The sequence below is a fragment of the Entelurus aequoreus genome, linkage group LG17, assembly GCF_033978785.1.
Source record: "Entelurus aequoreus isolate RoL-2023_Sb linkage group LG17, RoL_Eaeq_v1.1, whole genome shotgun sequence".
NCBI classification, from domain to species: Eukaryota; Metazoa; Chordata; class Actinopteri; order Syngnathiformes; family Syngnathidae; genus Entelurus; species Entelurus aequoreus.
In genome coordinates this window covers 9,078,790-9,095,934 of record NC_084747.1, presented here as the reverse complement: position 1 = coordinate 9,095,934, position 17,145 = coordinate 9,078,790, and the positions used below count along the sequence as shown (strand labels likewise).

At 40.0% G+C, this 17,145-nt stretch overlaps 1 protein-coding gene across 1 annotated transcript; it reads left to right on the top strand.

The window, feature by feature from the left end:
• The first annotated feature begins 1,315 nt into the window (after positions 1-1,315).
• Positions 1,316-3,037, top strand: LOC133632294 (oocyte zinc finger protein XlCOF22-like). The gene has a single exon (XM_062024648.1). The coding sequence runs from the start codon at positions 1,758-1,760 to the stop codon at positions 2,487-2,489; it is 732 nt and encodes a 243-aa protein (XP_061880632.1). The 5' UTR covers positions 1,316-1,757; the 3' UTR covers positions 2,490-3,037.
• Positions 3,038-17,145: the final 14,108 nt, after the last annotated feature.

Here is a 17,145-nt window from a genome sequence, read left to right as displayed (position 1 = left end):
CTTTGAGTTGGATAGCAGACGCGCTACCGTGAGTACGCAGCTTTGGCTTCCAAACATTTGATCGCTTGCCCGTACGTGCGCGCCGCTATGTGCATGTCACGTACGTGACTTTGGGGAAATATATGTGCTGTATGAACTTTACGCAGGTGAACGGTACTTTGGGCTGTGGGATTGAGTGTGTTGTGCGGGTGTTTGATTTGTATTGGTGGGTTATATGGACGGGAGGGGGGAGGTGTTTGTTATGCGGATTAATTTGTGGCATATTAAATATAAGCCTGGTTGTGTTGTGGCTAATAGAGTATATATATGTCTTGTGTTTATTTACTGTTTTAGTCATTCCCAGCCGAATATCAGGTCCCACCCGCCTCTCACAGCATCTTCCCTATCTGAATCGCTTCCACTGCCCTCTAATCCCATCACTCTCACTTTCCTCATCCACAAATCTTTCATGCTCGCTCAAATTAATGGGGTAATCGTCGCTTTCTCGGTCCGAATCGCTCTCGCTGCTGGTGGCCATGATTGTAAACAATGTGCAGATGAGAGGAGCTCCACAACCTGTGACGTCACGCTACTTCCGGTACAGGCAAGGCTTTTTTATCAGCGACCAAAAGTTGCGAACTTTATCGTCAATGTTCTCTACTAAATCCTTTCAGCAAAAATATGGCAATATCGCGAAATGATCAAGTATGACACATAGAATGGACCTGCTATCCCCGTTTAAATAAGAAAATCGCATTTCAGTAGGCCTTTAAGAGTGGCAGTATGTGGGGTGAGTGACGTGAGTAAGTGAGTGGGCGAGTAAGGAGAGGTAGTGGTAGCATGTGCAGGAGTGTTAATAGCATGGTGGATGTCCAGGCTTGTGCCCTGTGGAAATAATAAATAAAGTGAGCAAGCTGTAGCTAATCGACGGCCTCGTCCTTCCGACCAAAGAGCGGAGCTTTATGGACCCAGTGTTACCCCCGACACAACATGGGCCCTGGAGGGAGCGTCTCCCCTGCGCTCCGCGACCACGGTCTGGGAGCCCACAAACAGGAAAGGTGTAAAGCAACCCTTGCAGAGCGGCGGCTCCCTGTTTAAAGTGTCACCTTTATTGTTAGTTTAGAAGCCCAAATACCTCCATATTGCACTCCACGCACCCTCTTTATTAACCAGTAGAATTGTCCTTTGTTGCCTTTCTTCCTCTCCACCATGTTATTGCTTGTATGCACTTTGTGTGTGCGTTTTGACACACTCAACATCATGCGCCTCCGCTCTGTAGTCACCGTCGCACAGCAGCATTCAGATGAAAGAACGGTACCGGTACTTTTCAAAGGTGGTATAGTACCGATTTCAATTGATTAATACCACGATACTTTATTAGTAGCAGTATACTGTACAACCCTACTACACACACATACAGTACATAGAAGAAAGTGTGTTTTTGTTGTTTGTGTCTTGCAGACGTCCAGCAGCTGATCGGTAATCCAGAAGAAGTTTCCCCTCAGTTAGGGGGGAGCTCCACTTTGAAGCAGGAGACTCCACAACCACCCTGCATTAAAAAGGAAGAGGAGGAACTCTGCATCACTCAGGAGGGAGAGTGTCTTCTAGGACGAGAGGAAGCTGATTACACCAAGTTTCCACTGAGTATTCTCTCTGTGAAGACTGAAGATGATGAAGAGAAACCACAAGTAGACAACCTCTTAGCTCCACTATCAGATAGTGAGGCTGAAGACGAGGTTGAAGAACCTTTGAGCAGCGATAAAGACTGTGAAGGTGATATGAGGACTCACACTGACAACAAACACTCTGAATGCTCTACAAAGAAGAGAGGTAAAACATGTTTGAGCTGCTCGGTTTGTGCTAAAAGTTTTACTAAAAAGAGCAGTTTGACTAAACACATGAGAACACACACAGGAGAAAAACCCTTTAATTGTTCAGTTTGTGGCAAAAGCTTTTCTCAAAATAGCTCTTTGACTCAACACATGAGAACACACACAGGTGAAAAAAACTTTAATTGTTCAGTTTGTGGCAAAAGCTTTTCTCAAAGTGGCTCTTTGACTGGACACATGACAACACACACAGGTGAAAAACCATTTAATTGTTCAGTTTGTGGCAAATGCTTTTCTTTTAAGAGCAGGTTGACTAAACACATGACAACACACACTGGTGAAAAACCCTTTAAGTGTTCAGTTTGTGGCAAAAGCTTTTCTATTAGGAGCATTTTGACTCAACACCTGAGAACACACACAGGTGAAAAACCCTTTAAGTGTTCAGTTTGTGGCAAAAGCATTTCTTTTAAGAGCAGTTTGACTAAACACATGAGAACACACACTGGTGAAAAACCCTTTAATTGTTCAGTTTGTGGCAGAAACTTTTCTCATAATAGCTCTTTGTGTCGACACATGAGAACACACGCTGGAGAAAAACCATTTAGTTGTTCAGTGTGCTGTAAAAGGTTCACACATAATGCTGACGCAGTAAAACACATAAGAACACACAAGGGAAAATAACCTATTAGCTGTTTAGTTTGTGGTATGTTGCTCATATGTGGTGACATCCACCCTACCCAGGACCTCCTCACTGCTTCTTTCACAAATATCTGAGGTATTCATACAAACTTGGATTATTTGGAGCATAGTCTTATCCACTCATGACCCCATGTCTTCTCTGTATCTGAAACCTTGCTGAACAGTAAGATAGATGATGCTTCAAGTGCTTGGTTACTCCTTCTTCAGTCCTGGGGCCTCATGTGTCAAGTTTGTGCACGCTCAAAAACCTGCACTACACCCTTTTTCACTGCAAAGTTGAGATGTATCAAAACTGACGTTGACGCATAAGTGATGCCGGGTAACTGTTTGCATAACAAACTGCCAACTTTTACTCCTCAGACTGGTTGATGTGCAAATCCGAGAGTTATGAACAATTAACCCCCAACACCCACAACCCAACCCCCACCTCCCTCGACATTCGGGCATAACAGGTTCAATCTGGCCCGCGAGATGAGTTTGCAAAGTGTAAAATTCAGCTGTATTTTTAATGAAAGAAACTGCTGTTCTAAATGTGTCCACTGGATGTCACATTAGCAATTCTGTTAGGCAAGCAAATAGCATAGCAAGTATACCAAGCAAGAGGTAGACGGTAAAGCGGGGCTGTGACTCCTCCCCCTCCACCCAACGTAAAACAGGAGTAAAATAAGCAATCAGTAACCCCACTTAAAATGCAGCATGAGACACTGCACACTGATATAGTTCTGTGAAAATGATTGTCTTCTGTGCAAATGTAAAGAAAGTGAACAGTGTGTGATTTACTGCAATACTGTCAGTCTTTTCACTTTTTATTTGTGCTTTGTTGAAATTGTTCACACATTGCACAGCTTTTATTTTTCTATCAATACACATTATGTCTGTCAGACAGGAAGTAACTCAACACTCTTGAATAGTTTCTACCTCAGTTTGTATGGTTTGTTGAGTTAGCACACGATTAATATGTGGAAATGACAAATGAGGTAGTTGATAGAAAGAATAGTTTTTATTCATGCTTTATTTTGTTTTTTGTTCAATTCTAGATGGGTTGTGACTTAAAGTTTAATAGAAACACTGAGATTAAGTTTAAGTTCATTGCGTTCTTTAAGGTGTTTTTGAAAATGCACCATTTTTTTCCTTCAGACTTTTTAACTAACTTGAAGTGTTTTGTCAAGAGGATTATTTGTGATGTGTACATTTTCCGAATGTGATCGTTCTATTTTGGGTTGAAGTAAAATAAAGAAAACCATCTGTCGTATTTTGAAGTTATCATGCCATGACTTTACCCGTCCCGCCCACGTGGAAATAGATTTTCCTCCATGTGGCCCCTGAGCTAAAATGAGTTTGACACCCCTGCTGTAATGTGACTCATGTGAGCAGGTTACTGTATAAACACATTTTGTTATAAGTTATAAAAATGTGTTCAGTTCTCAGAGACACATCAATGTCAGGCTGACAATCGCTCTTCCGCTTTCTCCAAACACGAGAACAAAGCAGCTCCTACTGACTTGTGATTGGTCAGACCGTGCCCATCTTAATCACATGGCTCATTTCAATATAATAAATTGCGATGTAACACAATTGAATATCTTATATGCTCAGACAGTAATGTGTTCATATAAGTTTATATTGTGTTATGTTGTTTGTAATGGGGAAAGATGTTAATGTGTCTTGTTTTCATGTTTGCATTTAAGATAGTTGACATTTAGCATGATAGCTGTTAACTGGCGATTAGTGATGTTAAGTGCCTAAGATGGTAGTTATTGATTAGCAGTGTGATGAGGGCTTTCTGCTGGTGAGTGATTAGCACTACAGTTAGAGCCACCTATCGCTAGGTAGAAATGAGCAGTTTCACCAACATTTTTATGTGAAACCATATTACTGACTGTCTGGTGTTTTACAGGATTCATGGAAGTTTATTGTCATAGCACATGGGTCGGCAACCCAAAATGTTGAAAGAGCCATATTGGACAAAAATACAAAAACAAATCTGTCTGGAGCCGCAAAAAATTAAAAGCCATATTACATACAGATAGTGTGTCAAGAGATATACATTTAAAGGACTTAAAGGAAACTAAATGACCTCAAATATAGCTACAAATGAGGCATAATGATGCAATATGTACATATAGCTAGCCTAAATAGCATGTTAGCATCGATTAGCTAGCATTAATGCAGTAACCAAATATGTCGGATTAGCACTCCACACAAGTCAATAACATCATCAAAACTCACCTTTGTGCCTTCACGCACAACGTTAACAGTTGGGTGGACAAAATGAGACAGAAAAAGAAGTGGCATAAAACACGTCCTAGAAAGCCGGAGAAAGTTATACATGGAAACAAACTAAGGTGAGTTCAAGGACCGCCAAAATTAGTAGGACAAAACGGCCCTCGCCAAATACTCGTATCAGTGAAGCATGTTTAATATAAACAGTGTGTTATAACAATTAGTGTCATGTTTGTCCTCCTACAGAAACCATATTAAAACAAAAAATATATTTTTTCCCCTCATCTTTTTCCATTTTTCATACATTTTTGAAAAAGCTCCAGAGAGCCACTAGGGCGGCGCTAAAGAGCCGCATGCGGCTCTAGAGCCGCGGGTTGCCGACCCCTGTCATAGCAGCACACGATACACATGAGATGGCACACAATTTAGTAGCACGTGAACAATAGGATTGGTCCTGGTGGAGATCTACACTCTTAGTGCTTTTCTTCTTTATTCAGAGTAATTATTTGACTTTCTAAAGGTTTTTACTAAAACAACTAAGTAGCTTGAAAAATATTTCTGTGTTTCTTGTAGTATTTAAAATGTAGATTTTTTTTCCTCGATGTTTGCCCTTTTTCTGGTTTGAATAACAGCCATGGAAAAAGTCTGTGCACGTGCTTGTATATATATATATTTTTTATTTTCAAACAGTAGTTGTCCATTATTTGATGTTAGATACTTTTGCTAACCATTGTTTTAAATAAGATTAAATTGCCTTTATTTTGAAAAAAAAAAATGATGTGGGGTAGGAAACGGAAGTTGCGGACTTCTAGCGCATGCGCAAATGTACTTGAAGCCAAGCAAAAAGAGAAGACCGCATGCTATGGTTGTTCGGAGATTCTTCGAATTCACGATCTTAAAGTCATATGATTCACAGCAAATATAGCAACAAAATATCTCAATTCGCATTTTCCAAAGCCACGAAACGTGCATTGAGTTTGGAGCGATATCTGAAGTGAAGATTGAAGACGTGATAGAAGATGGACGACTACTGCTATGCTAAGATGGCGACGTCCGCTAAAAGAGAACATGAAAGAGAATCAGCGCCACCAACTTCCAGCAAATCACCAACGGAGATAAAGACGAAAGATGAAGGTGAGTGACTTGAAGTTTTGTCATTTGAAAACTATTTCAAGCCCTTAAAATCGAAATTAGCCGGCTTTGTTGAAGAATGTAAAGAAAGAGCCGCCATGATTGTTAGCTTGAAGAAGGCAGTGGAGTTCACATCAGAGGAGATGAAAGAATGCAAAAGTCAAATGAAGAAAGTGGAAGAGCAAAACAAGCGCTTCCCATGTTTGGAAAACACCACATTTCAAATATTTAGCTCGCATTACTAAGCTAAGTTATTGATGGAGTCCATCAAGTTATTGGATGGATGTTAGAGTGGACATAACAGCCACTATCTCGAAGTCATCCTCCATCTTGTAAACACTGTAGCAGCTAGTGAAAGTTTAAAGGCCTACTGAAATGAATTTTATTTAAACGGGGATAGCAGATCTATTCTATGTGTCATACTTGATCATTTCGCGATATTGCCGTATTTTTGCTGAAAGGATTTAGTATACAACAACGACGATAAAGATTGCAACTTTTGGTATCTGATAAAAAAAAGGCTTGCCCCTACCGGAAGTAGCGTGACGTAGTCAGTTGAACATATACGCAAAGTTCCCTATTGTTTACAATGATGGCCGCATGAAGTGAGAGAGATTCGGACCGACAAAGCGACAATTTCCCCATTAATTTGAGCGAGGATGAAAGATTTGTGGATGAGTAAAGTGCAAGTGAAGGACTAGTGGGGAGTTGAAGCTATTCAGATAGGGAAGATGCTGTGAGAGCCGGGGGTGACCTGATATTCAGCTGGGAATGACTACAACAGTAAATAAACACAAGACATATATATACTCTATTAGCCACAACACAACCAGGCTTATATTTAATATGCCACAAATTAATCCCGCATAAAAACACCTAGGTGTTTGTTATGCTAGCTACTAGCTACTAGCTCGAGCTAGTTATAGCTCGAGCGGTATATGGATGGGATCCCGTCCATAAAACCCGCGAATACAATTCAAGCACCTGCACAACACACACACTCACTCAGCCCAAAGGACCGTTCACCTAACCCAAGGTTCATAAAGCTTATATATTTAACCAAAGTTACGTACGTGAAACGCACGTACGGGCAAGCGATCAAATGTTTGGTAGCGTACTCACGGTATCGCGTCTGCGTCTGTTAACGAAGTCAAAGTCCTCCTGGTAAGAGTCTCTGCTGTCCGAGTTCTTCGATCTTGACTGCATCTTTCGGGAATGTAAACAATGAAACACCGACTGTGTTGTGTTGCTGACTTCCCTCGCAAAATACTCCGCTTCGCACCGACTTTCTTCTTTGCTTGCTCAGCTTCTTTCTCCATAATGCAATGAACAAATTGCAACAGATTCACCAACACAGATGTCCAGAATACTGTGGAATAATGAGATGAAAACAGAGCTATTTCGTATTGGCTTCAATGGGGAAGCCATACCTCTGTTAAACTGGCTACGTCACGCGCATACGTCATCCTCCAAAGGCGTTTTGAACCGGAAGTGTGGCGGGAAATTTAAAATTGCACTTCATAAGTTAACCCGGCCGTATTCGCATGTGTTGCAATTTAAGATTTCATCATTGATATATAAACTATCAGACTGCGTGGTCGCTAGTAGTGGCTTTCAGTAGGCCTTTAAAATGATGTTGTTGCGCCAGGATTTGATTTTGAGCATTTTTTAATTGTATTTCCTAGTTCTTAGTAGGGCTGGACAATTAATCCCATTTTAATCTCAACTTCATTTAAGACATGACACGATCATAAACATGTTATTGTAAAAAAAGATGAACAGCCCGCGGAACGTGGATGTAAATTCTTGAGCCTGTAACGGTTAAAGGGATGAGTGAGTGTATGATTGAAAAAAAGACCATGTCTACTAGAATGTGCTACTTTTTATTTGACACAGTGCTAGTATGTCTAATCTGTAATCACTGAACTCAACAAAAAAGTAAGACCACATGATTTTTGCTTTAATGTAACCCCCAGAATTGGCCACTAAAACAGAATCTGCTAGTAAACGCAGAATTTCACGGAAATGGACATAAATGTGAGTGAAATGTTGTCACTGTGAGGAGAAGGAACATTTGTTTGGGACAATAATGTGTCCGGTACCCCTCGTTCATCCCCGAAACACTCAACCACCCTGTCCTGAACTAAACAATGTGGAGACGGCCACTTGCAACAGCGACTAAACTATGAAGCTAAAGCTAGCAAGAACAATCCACACACCACCAAACACTTCTTGTGTTGTTGTGAACGGCATCACGATGTAAGATCAATGTACAAACAGGAAGGCAGTCGCAACTTGAGAGGCTTTCCTTATTTTACAGCCTCGACTTTTCTCAAAACTCACACTTTCCGCTTTGATTGATTGATTGGTTGATTGATTTTAGAAAATGTTATTCATGACACAAAAAGCAAACAATCTATTGTGTAAAATAAGTGTGAGAGGTAAGAAACGGCATACAGAAAAATGTAAACAGAAAACCTGAATTAGATTAGTTTTTCATATTGCTATAGTCGTTTTAATTTATTGTTACTATGATTTTTATTTTCATTATTATTTATTTGTTACTAATGTATATCTGGTTGTTCTTTTAGATTATATTTAAAATTGAGTTTTGGTGATAATGTTTTTATGTTTTCAAATTGATAAAAAAAATGGTGTTATTTATCATGATTCCAAAATCACTCGAAATAATTGTGATTATTATGTTTTGCCATAATTGTCCAGCCCTAGACGAGGTATTGGAAAGGACTTCATGATAAACTATGTATCACGGTACTTGAGTCACGATACAATAGTCTATTGTAATATTGTGACATGGAGTTTTACTGACATTTTTACAAAGTCACTGAACATTTTCAAAAACTACTTAAAATTAATGTTGTATAAATGTATACTTGATGACAGTTATTATTTAATGGACAAACTGTGTCAAAAACAAAGTAAATAAAATGATCATTGCAGTTGTACAGAAAGTGGATCAAATTTCTTGCATTTAATATCTAAAAAAGTCCTCTTCTTCTTAACTACTGACTTCTTTCAGATAGATATGATCTTTTTTAGTTTTAGTCATTCACAAACAAGGATGGGTGGAGGGTCACCACTTTGACAACAAATATGTGAGCAAATTGTTGAACAGTTTAGGAACAACATTGCTCAACCAGCTATTGCAGAGAATTTAGGGATTTCACCATCTCAGGTCTATAATATCATCAAAAGGTTCAGAGAATCTGGAGAAATCACCGCACGTAACATTGAATGCCCGTGACCTTGGATCCTTCAGGCGGTACTGCATCAAAAACTGACATCAGTGTGTAAAGGATATCACCACATGGGCTCAGGAACACTTCAGAAAACCATTGCCAGTAACTGCAGTTGGTCGCTACATCTGTAAGTGCAAGTTAAAACTCTACTATGCACAGCAAAAGCCATTTATCAACAACACCCAGAAACGCCGCCGCCTTCGCTGGGCCCGAGCTCATCTAAGATGGACTGATGCAAAGTGTAAAAGTGTTCTGTGGTCCGACGAGTCCACATTTCAAATTGGTTTTGGAAACTGTGGACGTTGAACAAAGAGGAAAAGAACCATTTGGATCGTTCTTGGCGCAAAGTGTAAAAGGCAGCATGTGTGATGGTATGGGGGTGTATTAGTGGCCAAGACATGGGTAACTTACACATCTGTGAAGGCACCATTAATGCTGAAAGGTACATACAGCTTTTGGAGCAACATATGTTGCCATCCCAGCAACGTTATCATGGACGCCCCTGCTTATTTCAGCAAGACAATGCCAAGCACGGTGGCAGAGGGCTTAGTGCATCTGCCTCACAATACGAAGGTCCTAAGTAGTACTGGGTTCAATCCTGGGCTCAGGATCTTTCTGTGTGGAGTTTGCATGTTCTCCCCGTGACTGCGTGGGTTCCCTCCGGGTACTCCGGCTTCCTCCCACCTCCAAAGACATGCACCTGGGGATAGGCCCCTCCCACCTCCAAAGACATGCACCTGGGGATAGGCCCCTCCCACCTCCAAAGACATGCACCTGGGGATAGGTCGATTGGCAACACTAAATTGGCCCTAGTGTGTGAATGTGAGTCTGTCTATCTGTGTGGCCCTGCGATGAGGTGGCGACTTGTCCAGGGTGTACCCCGTCTTCCGCCCAATTGTAGCTGAGATAGGCTCCAGCGCCCCCCGCGACCCCGAAGGGAATAAGCGGTAGAAAATGGATGGATGGAATGGAATGCCAAGCCACGTGTTACAACAGCGTGGCTTCATAGTAAAAGAGTGCAGGTACTAGACTGGCCTGCCTGTAGTCCAGACCTGTCCCCCATTGAAAATGTGTGGCGCATTATGAAGCCTAAAATAGCACAAGGGAGACCCCCGGACTGTTGAACAACTTAAGCTGTACATCAAGCAAGAATGGGAAAGAATTCCACCTGAGAAGCTTCAAAAATGTGTCTCCTCAGTTCCCAAACCTTTACTGAGTGTTGTTAAAAGGAAAGGCCATGTAACACAGTGGTGAACATTTTTGCAATGTTTTGCAGACGTCCAGCAGCTGATCGGTAATCCAGAAGAAGTTTCCCCTCAGTTAGGGGGGAGCTCCACTTTGAAGCAGGAGACTCCACAACCACCCTGCATTAAAAAGGAAGAGGAGGAACTCTGCATCACTCAGGAGGGAGAGTGTCTTCTAGGACGAGAGGAAGCTGATTACACCAAGTTTCCACTGAGTATTCTCTCTGTGAAGACTGAAGATGATGAAGAGAAACCACAAGTAGACAACCTCTTAGCTCTATCAGATAGTGAGGCTGAAGACGAGGTTGAAGAACCTTTGAGCAGCGATACAGACTGTGAAGGTGATATGAGGACTCACACTGACAACAAACACTCTGAATGCTCTACAAAGAAGAGAGGTAAAAAATGTTTGAGCTGCTCAGTTTGTGGTCAAAGTTTTACTACAAAGACCAATTTGACTCGACACATGAGAACACACACCGGTGAAAAACCTTTTAATTGTTCAGTGTGTGGCAAAAGCTTTTCTCAAAATAGCCATTTGACTCAACACATGAGAACACACACAGGTGAAAAAACCTTTAATTGTTCAGTTTGTGGCAAAAGCTTTTCTCAAAGTGGCTCTTTGACTCGACACATGACAACACACACAGGTGAAAAACCATTTAGTTGTTCAGTGTGCTGTAAAAGGTTCACACATAATGCAGACGCAGTAAAACACATAAGAACACACAAGGGAAAATAACAAATTAGCTGTTTAGTTTGTGGTATGTTGCTCATATGTGGTGACATCCACCCTACCCAGGACCTCCTCACTGCTTCTTTCACAAATATCTGAGGTATTCATACAAACTTGGATTATTTGGAGCATAATCTTATCCACTCATGACCCCATGTCTTCTCTGTATCTGAAACATTGCTGAACAGTAAGATAGATGATGCTTCAAGTGCTTGGTTACTCCTTCTTCAGTCCTGGGGCCTCATGTGTCAAGTTTGTGCACGCTCAAAAACCTGCACTACACCCTTTTTCACTGCAAAGTTGAGATGTATCAAAACTGACGTTGACGCATAAGTGATGCCGGGTAACTGTTTGCATAACAAACTGCTAACTTTTACTCCTCAGACTGGTTGATGTGCAAATCAGAGACTTATGAACAATTAACCCCCAACACCCACAACCCAACCCCCACCTCCCTCGACATTCGGGCATAACAGGTTCAATCCGGCCCGCGAGATGAGTTTGCGAAGTGTAAAATTCAGCTGTATTTTTAATGAAAGAAACTGCTGTTCTAAATGTGTCCACTGGATGTCACAATAGCAATTCTGTTAGGCAAGCAAATAGCATAGCAAGTATACCAAGCAAGAGGTAGACGGTAAAGCGGGGCTGTGACTCCTCCCCCTCCACCCAACGTAAAACAGGAGTAAAATAAGCAATCAGTAACCCCACTTAAAATGCAGCATGAGACACTGCACACTGATATAGTTCTGTGAAAATGATTGTCTTCTGTGCAAATGTAAAGAAAGTGAACAGTGTGTGATTTACTGCAATACTGTCAGTCTTTTCACTTTTTATTTGTGCTTTGTTGAAATTGTTCACACATTGCACAGCTTTTATTTTTCTATCAATACACATTATGTCTAGAAGACAGGAAGTAACTCAACACTTGAATAGTTTCTACCTCAGTGTGTATGGTTTGTTGAGTTAGCACAGGATTAATATGTGGAAATGACAAATGAGGTAGTTGATACATAGAATAGTTTTTATTCATGCTTTATTTAGTTTTTTGTTCAATCCTAGATGGGTTGTGACTTAAAGTTTAATAGAAATACTGAGATTAAGTTTAAGTTCATTGCGTTCTTTAAGGTGTTTTTGAAAATGCACTATTTTTTCCCCTTGAAGTGTTTTGTCAAGAGGATTGTTTGTGATGTGTGCATTTTCCGAATGTGATTGTTCTATTTTGGGTTGAAGTAAAATAAAGAAAACCATCTGTCGTATTTTGAAGTTATCATGCCAAGATTTTACCCGTCCCGCCCACATGGAAATAGATTTTTCTGCATGCGGCCCCTGAGCTAAAATGAGTTTGACACCCCTGCTGTAATGTGACTCATGTGAGCAGGTTACTGTATAAACACATTTTGTTATAAGTTATAAAAATGTGTTCAGTTCTCAGAGACACATCAATGTCAGGCTGACAATCGCTCTTCCGCTTTCTCCAAACACGAGAACAAAGCAGCTCCTACTGACTTGTGATTGGTCAGACCGTGCCCATCTTAATCACATGGCTAATTTCAATATAATAAATTGCGATGTAACACAATTGAATATCTTATATGCTCAGACAGTAATGTGTTTATATAAGTTTAGATTGTGTTATGGTGTTTGTATTGGGGAAAGACGTTAATGTGTCTTGTTTTCATGTTTGCATTTAAGATAGTTGACATTTAGCATGGTAGCTGTTAACTGGCGATTAGTGATGTTAAGTGCCTAAGATGGTAGTTATTGATTAGCAGTGTGATGAGGGCTTTCTGCTGGTGAGTGATTAGCACTACAGTTAGAGCCACCTATCGCTAGGTAGAAATGAGCAGTTTCACCAACATTTTTATGTGAAACCATATTACTAACTGTCTGGTGTTTTACAGGATTCATGGAAGTTTATTGTCATAGCAGCACACGATACACATGAGATGGCACACAATTTAGTAGCACGTGAACAATAGGATTGGTCCTGGTGGAGATCTACACTCTTAGTGCTTTTCTTCTATATTCAGAGTAATCATTTGACTTTCTAAAGGTTTTTAACCAAAACAACTAAGTAGCTTGAAAATATTTCTGTGTTTCTTGTAGTATTTAAAATGTAGGATTTTTTTTCTTCGATGTTTGCCCTTTTTCTGGTTTGAACAACAGCCATGGAAAAAGTCTGTGCACGTGCTTGTATATATATATTTTTTATTTTCAAACAGTAGTTGTCCATTATTTGATGTTAGATACTTTTGCCAACCATTGTTTTAAAATAAGATTAAATTGCCTTTATTTTGAAAAAAAGAAATGATGTGGAGTAGGAAACGGAAGTTGCGGACTTCTAGCGCATGCGCAAATGTACTTGAAGCCAAGCAAAAAGAGAAGACCGCATGCTATGGTTGTTCGGAGATTCTTCGAATTCACGATCTTAAAGTCATGTGATTCACAGCAAATATAGCAACAAATATCTCAATTCGCATTTTCCAAAGCCACGAAACGTGCATTGAGTTTGGAGCGATATCTGAAGTGAAGATTGAAGACGTGATAGAAGATGGACGACTACTGCTATGCTAAGATGGCGACGTCCGCTAAAAGAGAACATGAAAGAGAATCAGCGCCACCAACTTCCAGCAAATCACCAACGGAGATAAAGACGAAAGATGAAGGTGAGTGACTTGAAGTTTTGTCCTTTGAAAACTATTTCAAGCCCTTAAAATTGAAATTAGCCGGCTTTGTTGAAGAATGTAAAGAAAGAGCCGCCATGATTGTTAGCTTGAAGAAGGCAGTGGAGTTCACATCAGAGGAGATGAAAGAATGCAAAAGTCAAATGAAGAAAGTGGAAGAGCAAAACAAGCGCTTCCCATGTTTGGCAAACGCCACATTTCAAATATTTAGCTCGCATTACTAAGCTAAGTTATTGATGGAGTCCATCAAGTTATTGGATGGATGTTAGAGTGGACATAACAGCCACTATCTCGAAGTCATCCTCCATCTTGTAAACACTGTAGCAGCTAGTGAAAGATTAAAGGCCTACTGAAATGATTTTTTTTTTTATTTAAACGGGGATAGCAGATCTATTCTATGTGTCATACTTGATCATTTCGCGACATTGCCGTATTTTTGCTGAAAGGATTTAGTATAGAACAACGACGATAAAGATTGCAACTTTTGGTATCTGATAAAAAAAAGGCTTGCCCCTACCGGAAGTAGCGTGACGTAGTCAGTTGAACATATACGCAAAGTTCCCTATTGTTTACAATGATGGCCGCCAGAAGTGAGAGAGATTCGGACCGACAAAGCGACGATTTCCCCATTAATTTGAGCGAGGATGAAAGATTTGTGGATGAGGAAAGTGCAAGTGAAGGACTAGTGGGGAGTTGAAGCTATTCAGATAGGGAAGATGCTGTGAGAGCCGGGGGTGACCTGATATTCAGCTGGGAATGACTACAACAGTAAATAAACACAAGACATATATATACTCTATTAGCCACAACACAACCAGGCTTATATTTAATATGCCACAAATTAATCCCGCATAACAAACACCTAGGTGTTTGTTATGCTAGCTCCCAGCTACTAGCTCGAGCTAGTTATAGCAAGCGATCAAATGTTTGGAAGCGTACTCACGGTATCGCGTCTGCGTCTGTTAACGAAGTCAAAGTCCTCCTGGTAAGAGTCTCTGCTGTCCGAGTTCTTCGATCTTGACTGCATCTTTCGGGAATGTAAACAATGAAACACAGACTGTGTTGTGTTGCTAACTTCCCTCGCAAAATACTCCGCTTCGCACCGACTTTCTTCTTTGCTTGCTCAGCTTCTTTCTCCATAATGCAATGAACAAATTGCAACAGATTCACCAACACAGATGTCCAGAATACTGTGGAATAATGAGATGAAAACAGAGCTATTTCGTATTGGCTTCAATGGGGAAGCCATACCTCTGTGTTCTACTGGCTACGTCACGCGCATACGTCATCCTCCAAAGGCGTTTTGAACCGGAAGTGTGGCGGGAAATTTAAAATTGCACTTTATAAGTTAACCCGGCCGTATTGGCATGTGTTGCAATGTTAAGATTTCATCATTGATATATAAACTATCAGACTGCGTGGTCGCTAGTAGTGGCTTTCAGTAGGCCTTTAAAATGATGTTGTTGCGCCAGAATTTGATTTTGAGCATTTTTTAATTGTATTTCCTAGTTCTTAGTAGGGCTGGACAATTAATCCCATTTTAATCTCAACTTAATTTAAGACATGACACGATCATAAACATGTTATTGTAAAAGAAAAAAGATGAACAGCCCGCGGAACGTGAATGCAAATTATTGAGCCTGTAACGGTTAAAGGGATGAGTGAGTGTATGATTGAAAAAAAGACCACGTCTACTAGAATGTGCTACTTTTTATTTGACACAGTGCTAGTATGTCTAATCTGTAATCACTGAACTCAACAAAAAAGTAAGACCACATGATTTTCGCTTTAATGTAACCCCCAGAATTGGCCACTAAAACAGAATCTGCTAGTAAACGCAGAATTTCACGGAAATGGACATAAATGTGAGTGAAATGTTGTCATTGTGAGGAGAAGGAACATTTGTTTGGGACAATAATGTGTCCGGTACCCCTCGTTCATCCCCGAAACACTCAACCACCCTGTCCTGAACTAAACAATGTGGAGACGGCCACTTGCAACAGCGACTAAACTATGAAGCTAAAGCTAGCAAGAACAATCCACACACCACAAAACACTTCTTGTGTTGTTGTGAACGGCATCACGATGTAAGATCAATGTACAAACAGGAAGGCAGTCGCAACTTGAGAGGCTTTCCTTATTTTACAGCCTCGAGTTTTCTCAAAACTCACACTTTCCGCTTTGATTGATTGATTGGTTGATTGATTTTAGAAAATGTTCTTCATGACACAAAAAGCAAACAATCTATTGTGTAAAATAAGTGTGAGGGGTAAGAAACGGCATACAGAAAAATGTAAACAGAAAACCTGAATTAGATTAGTTTTTCATATTGCTATAGTCGTTTTAATTTATTGTTACTATGATTTTTATTTTCATTATTATTTATTTGTTACTAATGTATATCTGGTTGTTCTTTTAGATTATATTTAAAATTGAGTTTTGGTGATAATGTTTTTATGTTTTCAAATTAATAAAAAAAATGGTGTTATTTATCATGATTCCAAAATCACTCAAAATAATTGTGATTATTATGTTTTGCCATAATTGTCCAGCCCTAGACGAGGTATTGGAAAGGACTTCATGATAAACTATGTATCACGGTACTTGAGTCACGATACAATAGTCTATTGTAATATTGTGACATGGAGTTTTACTGACATTTTTACAAAGTCACTGAACATTTTCAAAAACTACTTAAAATTAATGTTGTATAAATGTATACTTGATGACAGTTATTATTTAATGGACAAACTGTGTCAAAAACAAAGTAAATAAAATGATCATTGCAGTTGTACAGAAAGTGGATCAAATTTCTTGCATTTAATATCTAAAAAAGTCCTCTTCTTCTTAACTACTGACTTCTTTCAGATAGATATTATCTTTTTTAGTTTTAGTCATTCACAAACAAGGATGGGGGGAGGGTCACCACTTTGACAACAAATATGTGAGCAAATTGTTGAACAGTTTAGGAACAACATTGCTCAACCAGCTATTGCAGAGAATTTAGGGATTTCACCATCTAAGGTCTATAATATCATCAAAAGGCTCAGAGAATCTGGAGAAATCACAGCACGTAACATTGAATGCCCGTGACCTTGGATCCTTCAGGCGGTACTGCATCAAAAACTGACATCAGTGTGTAAAGGATATCACCACATGGGCTCAGGAACACTTCAGAAAACCATTGCCAGTAACTGCAGTTGGTCGCTACTTCTGTAAGTGCAAGTTAAAACTCTACTATGCACAGCAAAAGCCATTTATCAACAACACCCAGAAACACAGCAAAAGCCATTTATCAACAACACCCAGAAACGCCGCCGCCTTCGCTGGGCCCGAGCTCATCTAAGATGGACTGATGCA